General features: G+C 45.4%; 1 protein-coding gene across 1 annotated transcript in view; it reads right to left on the bottom strand.

Annotated features, from left to right (window-relative positions):
• The window catches only part of DNAH9 (dynein axonemal heavy chain 9), a 609139-nt gene that overhangs the window by 375419 nt on the left and 224219 nt on the right, over positions 1 to 9501 (bottom strand). Inside the window, exons 35-36 of the mRNA XM_019501495.1 lie at positions 6107 to 6280; positions 5103 to 5310 (exon numbers count right to left, since the gene is read on the bottom strand). Coding sequence (XP_019357040.1) covers positions 5103 to 5310; positions 6107 to 6280 — 382 coding nt within the window. The remainder of the gene's footprint in view (positions 1 to 5102; positions 5311 to 6106; positions 6281 to 9501) is intronic.

Below are 9501 nucleotides of genomic sequence, written 5' to 3'. Positions count from 1 at the left end.
ACCCCTCCCTGCACCCCAACTTATTTCCTCAGCTCCTAGCACCTGCAAATGCTGGTAAAACCAACACTGACAGCAGCTTGTGGAACAGTGTATTTGGGGGGCAGGCTGGCCCATGGTGGGGGGAGGTCCATCTGGGAATGGGGTAACAGGCTGAAGGACTAAAAATAGCTTAGTACCAGGGAGGGGGTAAGAAAAGTGCAGCTCCGAGCTGGGGCCAGTGGGTGGCCTTTCCCAGGCCCAGTTATGTGCTGGGTGCTATACAGAAGTTCATGTACTTCAGTCTTCTCAGGCCCAATCTAAGTTATGTTACATTGGAGGTACAGTTAACTTAGATTGGGTTGGCCATGTTAGACCAATCTAAACTTCCTGAACTTCTGTACAGTTCACACTTAGAACCACCTAACTAGCGATATAGGTGTAAGGTCCTTTCTGTATGAACTAAGTTAGATTGGGTGGCCATTTTTAATGCTGTCCAAATGTCTGTATGTACCCAGAAACACCACTATAAGACATGCTATAAGAAATAGTAGGGGAGATGAGAGCATTGCCAATGTTGTCCTACTAAAATGGTAGAAAAGTATTTGATCAGTACCTAACTCAGAGGATCCTAGGATAAGAACCATGTTCAGTGCTAAAAAGACCTCCCCCACTAAACACCGACTGCAATCCTGACTTAAGTAATAAACATTTTTCCAGACCTCAAATTTGACTGTAAGTAGGTGTGTCTACATGAGACATTTTACTGTGTAGTAGAGCAAATTACTACACAGTAAGTATCACCATCTGCACATGCAGACACTTACTATGCAGTAATTTGTTCTACTCTGCAGTTAATTTGGTACCTGCAAATGCTGGTAGCAAATTAACTGAGGAGTAGTTACTATGCAGTAGGGCACATATAGATTGCTCTCTGCCCCTGGGAGCTGCCCAGTGCCAGGGAGGGTTCTGGTGGTGGAGCCACAGCCAGGACAATGTCCCCCTGCCCTAGCGGAAGGGAGCTTCCAGCCCCCACTCCAATTGTGGAGCAGAGACTGGGAGCTCCCTGCATGAATAGAGTTCGCCACCCAGCCTGGAGCTGGCTGGGACCTGTCCTAAACTGGAACAGTTCCTGGCCAGCCCCAGGCTATTCAGGGAAGTCTGGATGTGCAGCCTGGAGCTGGATGGGAACTGCCCAAAATGGGAAAGTTCCCAGTCAGCTCCAGGCTGCATGTGCAGAATTTGGCACACAGCCCAGGGCTGGCAAAAACTGTCTCAGTCAGGGGCAGGTCCCAGTCCTGCAGCTCTTTCCCAGCCCTGTGCCCCAACTGGGCGATCAAGGCAGGGGCTTCGAAAGAGCTGCAGGGGAGGGGTAGGTCCCAGCCCTCTGCCCCAATCCACCAGTGGGGCAGCTAGCAGTGAGCTCCCTGTTGGGTGGGAAATCCCTGCCCAGCCAGGGGCTCGCTGCTAGCTGCCCCACTGATGGATTGGGGCAGGGGCCTGAGATCTTTCCAAGCCCCCTGCCCCCGCTCGGGGAGCCAGGGCCAGGGTCTCCATGATGCCAAGGCAGGGGGACATTGTCCTAGCCCAGATTCCAGCACTGGAGCCCACCCCGGCAGTAGGCAGCTCCTGGGAGTAGGGAGCAATCTCCTTCCCCCACCACCCCACCAGGAGATAGCAATCTTCTGGCCTCCTGCTCTCTGCCAGGCCCTGCATCCAGGGGTGGAAAGCAGGGTGGGAGCAAACCTCCCAAATGCCTGCATGTGTAGAGACCTGCCCAAGGTGCAGTAAATTACTCTGCAGTAATTTACTCCAGAGTAAGCCCCTCTAGCAACATTTAAATATGTAGATACACCCAGTATGACTTTCAGTGAAAGACCCAGGAACCTCTAAATTTTCTAAGTACCACCCTAGTCTAACACTTCCTCCCTAGTCCCTACCCCTCCCCCACCCCCCAAATCCTTAGCTGCAGCCAATGTCCAGTGCTTCAGAGCAGGGGTTTTCAATTTTTTTTTTTAAAGAAGTGAGCCCCTGGCGGCCCCCTTTTAGTAAGTGTCCTCCCGGGGGCAGGGGTGGCGAGCGACTGGACTAAGCAGGTCAGACTGAGCAGGAGTGTGGCAAGTGGTGGAGTGGTGGCAGTGCAACATCTGTGCTGCCCTGCTTTCACCCTGCCCCAGCCCTGCTCCTGTGAGGCAGCACCATGGGGTGGTGGTGCTCTATCTTCACTCACCCCTGCATACCCCCAGGACCTTTCAAAGTACCCTAGCCCCGGTTGACAACTGCTGCTTCAGAGGAAGGCAAAAAAATTCCCAGAAGCCAATGCTATTTATGAAAGGGAAAAAAAAATGTTTGCTAACCCCTGCAAGTGACCAGCCAAAGTGCTGAAGCTTGGGGTTGCTAGACCTCTACCACACTGCACAACTACCACTATACCCAAACATGCACATTGTAAGTACTTGATTTTGCATATAACACAAGGTGATATCTAAACCAAGGCCCTTTATCCTATCATACTATTTATTCCATAACATATTTAGTTTTATCATATAACAAATAAGATTCCTTGCCACCACTGTGTTGCTCAGACGCTGGGCCAATACTTCCATAAGTTCAGCTGTGTGTAACGCTGGCACAGATTTATTTGTGACATTATGCCAGCTTGCATTTGCTTGTGATCTAAATGGCATTCTCTTTAAAAGCAACTCTTGCTGCCCATCTCATTCCGTATGAATTCCTCTCTTCATTCAAGTTCAAGGTTGCTCTAAAATCACTGTTAAATTCATAAGGATGTTAATAATCTAGCCATTTCTAGCATACAATATCCATGCAAACATTTCAAATAAAAGCTAAATGCTTATTTGAAGAGTTTTAATTAAACCATGCCCAAATTCTTACTTGATTTCACCTACTATTACAGAAGAGAGCATTTATTCTATCACAGCAGCTATGAATGGTGTTTTTTAAAACATTAACATAAGCTCTTTTTCCCCCATCACAAATGATTAGCAGAAATATAAAGGGAGAATGTAACAGGGCTCACAGGGCCCTGCTACCTTAAGAGGAAAAGTGCAGCAGGCAACACCTGCAATCAGATGCAGGAAGATGGCTAAGAGATAGCTGCAAGAGAGTAAGCAGCCAGGGGAAGCTGGAGATAGGGATTACAGGGCTACAAGTAACTTCTTGGGAGCTAGCTGCCTGGCAATAGGCAAACAGGGCAAAGCTCCAGGCATGTAGGAAGGTAAGGACTACAGTTCAGTTGAACAAACTGCAGCAGTTGAAAGCAGGCTGTCCCCCCAGATGAGAGGATACACTGGGGGCTGGTTTGAGGAACATGTGACCAGAACGGGTGAAGCGGGGAATGTGAGGTGTATAAACGCTGGTCCCTGAACCAGAGCCGCCAGTCTAGCCCTGATCTCCTGAAGAACTTCAATCAGCCTTCGCTCCTTCAGCAGGGAAGCTGCAGATTAAGGAAGGTATCCTGAAGATTGGGAGGGAGTCAGCAAATAGGGGAAGGGGCTTTGTTGTAATGTAGAGGCATGAGGTAGGGTTTTTAGTCTAAGTCAGAGACTGGTTAGTGTGGGTTTTGTTTTGATTAAACTGGAGGTTTGGGAATGGCTAAAGGGGCAGACCGAGATGACAGAGCCTTCTGAGAAGCACTCTATGCTTTGAACCCTACAAGAGTCTGGGACCCAGTGGGCTCAAGGCATCAAGGCAGCAGCCCTGCAAGAGTTAGGGGCCAGCAGGAGCTGGGGGTAGAGGTAGGTGAGCTGATTTTAATACAGGGTCAGAGGGCCCAGCAAATGGAGCTAAGAGTAAAACCCATGAGGCATGGGGGTGGTTACAGAGGAAGGTGGAGTCAACACTTCATGACCCTAAGGCATGGTTAGGGCCAGGAGGCCATGATTAGGACTAGCAGGGCACAATCAGTGCCAGTGAGGCACAGAATGGAGTTAGTGGACTAATATCTATTGGTGAGAAGGGTGAGGGTATCTGGTTAAACAGTTTGAGCTAGGCCAAGTGCAGATTCATCAAGCTCAGTCAAGGACTCTGCAGGGGGAGCATCCCAAAGCAACATGCACATTGCATTAGGGTGACAAGTGAAGCAGTAAAGGGGTTAGCCTGAGGAGCTGGAGTGGGGCAGGATTAATTCCCCCCATAAAGGGGTGTCATGGATACCCTTGGGGCTAGTCCTGCAACAGGGAATCAAAAAGAACTGAAATGGATTATATCCATGAGCTATTGCAATGGCAACAATACACACAAGACAGCATGCCACTAAGAATGGAAAATAACAAGGCAAAGCCTGGAGTGGAGTGACAGCAACTGCAGGGGAAAGGGCTGCTTGCTTTTTCTTTCATCCCCAGTTGGAATGAATCTCTGCAGCACTTCACCAACTGCCCCATTCCCATATTGCCACCCACCCAATAAAAAACTGAATGGCTCCTCTCCCTGTCAACTAATCCAAATTCATCCCCTAGCTTCCACTGACTGAAATAAATAATGGAACTTGGCTGCCCTGAACTGTGACAAAGGCTCATGTGTCCCTGGGGAGCTGTGATCTCTTTGGCTTAGTTTTATAAGAAATATGACTTTTTTTCTTGACTCTGGGAGCCCCAAAAGACTTGGCTCCCTGAATGAGTCACAGGCCAGATAAGCTGGTAATGTTGACACATGTGCACCTCTGACCACTCTCAGCTCTAGCAGATGGCTTTGCCTCCTGTTGCCTAGGAAAACACTCCATTAGTATCTCCATAAGCCTACTCCACTACCATGTGCAATGTCAGAGCTACATGGATTGTGGCGAGACCTTGAATGGCCTGTGACTTTCTTTCATAGCAATCAGTGACAAACTGTCATGTCTACACTGAGAGAAAGAAGGGATAATGTCAAAAAAAATTATGTTTTACAGTGGAATTCAGAGTCCAGAGGTTTCTGTGAAACACTAATGTCAATAAAACTAAGCTTCAGCCTTTGAAGGTGCCTTCCCCAACTATTCAGAATGCTCACTACAGTGTCTCCAGTTGCCCTTCACACTCAACTGTGAATGCAGTTATGCTTGTCAAATGGGAAAATTATTGTTTAACCTGTGCCTCCAAGGAATTCTAATAGCCCATCTGTTATCCTACCTTGAAGCATGGCTGAGGTGGTGTAATAGTTGAATGGAACATTCTTCACCATGTACTCATCAGTATCCAGTGAAGAGAGTTTGCTTCCTACCAGCACAGATTTCCCAGTGCCTGCATTACCCACAAGCATGACTGGCCTCCGTCGTTCCAGGAGCTTGTCCATGAAGTATCTTACTCGTATGGTTTCACTAGTAGGCACCAGACAAGCCTAGAGAAAGCAAGGTGGAAACACGCGGTGAGTCTCAAGCCAACCTTCCTCTTGCAGCCATAGTCAGATGACAGGTGTGGGGGAATCCTGATCAACCCAAGCAAGATACAAACATGAAAGGAAACATGCATACCCAAAGCAAGCAGGGCCAATGTTCAATAAACCCCTGCCTGACACTTAAATTGAACGTTTAATAACTGCCTTGGTGAAACTGTGTCATTAGTAAAATAGGTTTTTCCTGGGGCTGAACAAAATGTTTCCATCATAAATGTTTCCTGATGAAACTTTTGTAACTAAACAAATTTTCATTAAAATCTCTTTCTGTGGAAAAGTTCCATTTTGTCAAAAAAATCTACCTCAAACATGAAATGCTTCATTTTTTCAGGTAAAAAATGAATTATTTTGTGATATTGCTACAGTGAATTTTCATGAAAAGATCCATGCAGCATGAGAATAGCTATGTGACTAATAATTGGGACAGCACTATATTTTTGCAGGTAATTTTGATCCAATTTGCCCCACCTAGCAAACACATTCCCATTCACTGTAACAAGAGTATCATTTCCGTAACGAACCTTTTTTTTGTAACCACAAAAGACTAAACCAGTTGGGCAGCTTAATGACTTTAGAATTAATATACTTACCTTAGCATGTCACTTTTATTAGCAAACATTCATTTTATCACTCCAGTGCTGATGAATCATAGTTGACAGAGATACCATGTGCACACACACACACACACATATATATAGCCCCTATATTCTTTAAGAGCAGAAAAGCAAACAGATTGACTTACTTGTAATGGCAGTTCTGGATCAAATTCCAATTTGGGGATAAGTTTAGACCAAGGCTCAAACTTCTTTGTTTCTGGATCAATGTAAAAATCAAAGACAGTTCCCTGAGAAGGAAATTTGATGGTCTTAAACTCAGTCACCCACCACTTACTGAACTCTACTCTGTAGTCTACAAGCTGCAAGACAAAATGGGGAAAACATAGGTTAAAGTGCAGAAAATCATTTTTGATGGGAAAGGTTATCTAAACTATCTCCCTAGCCCTTATCTATGATCCCTAGTGTTCTGCTCAGACTGTTTCCATATCAGAATATTTCATAGCCTAACAGAACTGTGCCAGGGCCTCTCTCCTAATATTTAGCTTAATTTTTCATTTTTGCACTTTATTCATACTCCTATTTATAGCCATAAATGCATCTTTCCTGTGTTGTTCATTCTACATATGCCTTAAACTACTTAGATTGGTTGCAAAGAGTTTCCATGATCCTGATTCCCATCATGTTTAGCCAAAGTATGCAAGTATGTATCAGTTTGTTCTGTCTTACCATTCTTATGCATCTTGTTTCGCCATATCCTGCTATTCCTAACAGTATAGATCAAATTTCAATGAAGGAAGGATGACAGTTGCGAGTTAGACACTGAACTGGGACTCCAAAGGTATAGATTTAGTCCCCTGGTCCACCAGAGAAAACCTGTGTGACATTAGGCAAGTCAGAGTGCCTACATAATTTATAATTTTTACATGATCGGGCCCCTAAAAGCACTCTACAGCCATGACGTAACATGCATGCACAGCTGCAGAGCACTTCTAAAATGGCCAATTACAAGAGAGAGGTGTGGTTCACAAGCTGCCTTGGAGGCTGCTGGAGCACCCCCACTTGGTGGTCAGGGCCAGTACTGGCTGGCTCCAGCCCTGCCTCTGACCCAACAGGTGAACATTTGTTGGGTTGGGGTTGGATGGGCTCCAACTCATGATGCTTTATGTAAATTGCCATGAATTAGAGCAGGGCCCTAAACATCAAAGCCCTTATTTACTCTGGCTTTGTTTCCCACGTGTACAATGGAAATAATGGCATTTTATCCTGTGAGTGTTAAGAAAAAAAACATTCCTTAATGTCTCTGAGGTGTTCAGAGGCTATAGAGGGAATGCCTCAATGGTATATTTAACGTATGCAGATTTTCCAAAATCTCACTGAATCTCTCTTATGATTTATTTCTCCCTAGATTTATTTGCTGTGCATGTTTTTCCAAAACAGAAACCCTGATATTCCTACCAGCTCAACAAACCTGTATCAGAAAGCACTGATTTTCACTAAGTTTTAACTGGTGCCTTGTGTGAAAGATTGCAGGCCATTTGCCATCTTGAACTACTCAAGAACCCCCCTACAATCAGTTTTCTAAAAAATATTGTTATCTAGGATTTTGCTGCTCAGAGAGACTGAATAACTGTACTTCATAGTTTTCTTGTTGCTGTAATTCCTCAGTATTGGATGCAGATAAACCTGCCCTCAACAAGGATACAGATGCATCACCGGTAAAAGCTCTCTCACCAATGGGTACCTCACCAATGTGCAGAAGTGCCTCCAGCTCCACTATAATTTGCCATTCACTTTCTATTATGTGATTTAACCGGAGCAATTTAGTTCCAACTCATGTTGCCAAAGATGTGTTAACCTTGAGCTGTTTCCTCCATAAGAACCCCTTGTGGATTTTTGCTAATTTCAGAACCTTGAAATAGCAAATCTATCATCTATTTTTATATAGAGATTTCACACCCACTGGACAAGCATACAGTCATTCAGAGATTTTCTGATGGTTTATCCTGACATTTCATCAGCAAAAGTTCAGAGCAAAGGGTAAGCAGTGGTAAGCAATAAACAGATTTTATATTTGATTATTTTTCATGAGGCTTCTGCTTCGTCTTGTACAGTCTGCTATATGTTCAGATTCCCAGCTCTGATATCAAAAGAAGAAATACATAGTCTAGCATCATAAGCAAAGATTCTGGGCTAAATCCAATTTCACCTTTACATGTCCTGCCCCCTTCCCCCCATCTTTCCCACAGGGTTTGCCCTGGATGGCAACTCTGTTTGATACTCCATTCCTTAGAAGACTGTACTATGTTTATGTGAGCTCCATGGTGGAACAGAATCACCCAGGTATGTGTATCACTGCATTTTACTCCAAAAACCTTAGGTACAGAAAAACATGCCTAATGAGTTTGGGCTCCTATAGATGTGCAGTGTGGCTGATCCAATGTGCTGTAAATCCAGCACATCAGAGTAGATTCGATTAACTGAGTCTGCCTGGGCTCAGAAATTGTTCCAGCAGCCTCCAGTGTCATGTGTATCAGCAGCCAGGCACCAAAAAATAATGGTGAGGTGCTTTGAACTAAATGAGCTTTAGTTCAATACACTCCGCTGATATTTGTTGGTGCAGGGATGCTGATGCACGATGCTCAGGTGTTTTTAATTACCGTGCTAAATAAAGCACCACCTCCCAGAGCATGTCTATCAGTACCCTTTATGACCAAAAACAGAGGCCCTCCTCTTTAGTAGTCAGCATACTTCCCCTGGAAGAACTGACCCAGGTTCATACTCTTCACTAGAGTTGAGTGAACATTCTTCTCCCATTTCCCAGGAAAGTGATCTGGCTAAGTACCAGGCCATGGGTTAGGCATTGCCTGAGCACTTACTAGTCCTTCTCCTAAAATTGACCAATAGGGCAGCTAGGAGAGAAAGATGTGTGGGACCAGGAGGAAAATAAGAGGTAGGAGAGGGCTCAGGGAGATCAATGCTATTCTGAACAGGTGGGTGTGCCCTGAGATTCAAACCATGATCCATAGCACCCATAGGCAAAACCTAGGTTGTGGCACCATCAGGCAGCTAGCTATGCATCTGCTCTAGCTCAGGCTGAACCCTCCCATGAGGGCTACATGAAAAATGTGATTAGAAACAATCAGCAGGGCTTCACCAGGGGCAAGTCATGCCTGACCAACCTGACTGCCTTCTATGATATGGTGACTGACTCTCTGGATGTGGGGAGGCCAGTGGATGTGGTATACCTTGACTTTAGCAAGGCTTTTGATACCACATTCTCACAGGCAAGCCAAGGAAGTATAGTTTGGATGAAGAGACTGTAAGGTGGATAGAAAACTAGCTGAAGCATCGGGCTCATAGATTAGTAATCCATGGCTCAATGTCTAGTTGGCAGCCAGTATCAAATGGAGTATCCCAGGGGGTGCTCCTGGGACTGGTTTTATTCAATATCTTCATCAGTGAGTTGGAAGATGGTATGGAGTGCATCCTCAGCAAGTTTGCAGATTACACCAAGCTGGCAGGGGATGGGGGGTGGAGGGGAGGAAGGAGAGGAAAAAAATGTAAATAGTAAGGCAGGTAC

The sequence above is a fragment of the Gavialis gangeticus genome, unplaced genomic scaffold, assembly GCF_001723915.1.
Source record: "Gavialis gangeticus isolate Ggan-Ray unplaced genomic scaffold, GavGan_comp1, whole genome shotgun sequence".
Lineage (NCBI taxonomy): Eukaryota > Metazoa > Chordata > Crocodylia > Gavialidae > Gavialis > Gavialis gangeticus.
This window is presented reverse-complemented; position numbering and strand designations above follow the sequence as displayed.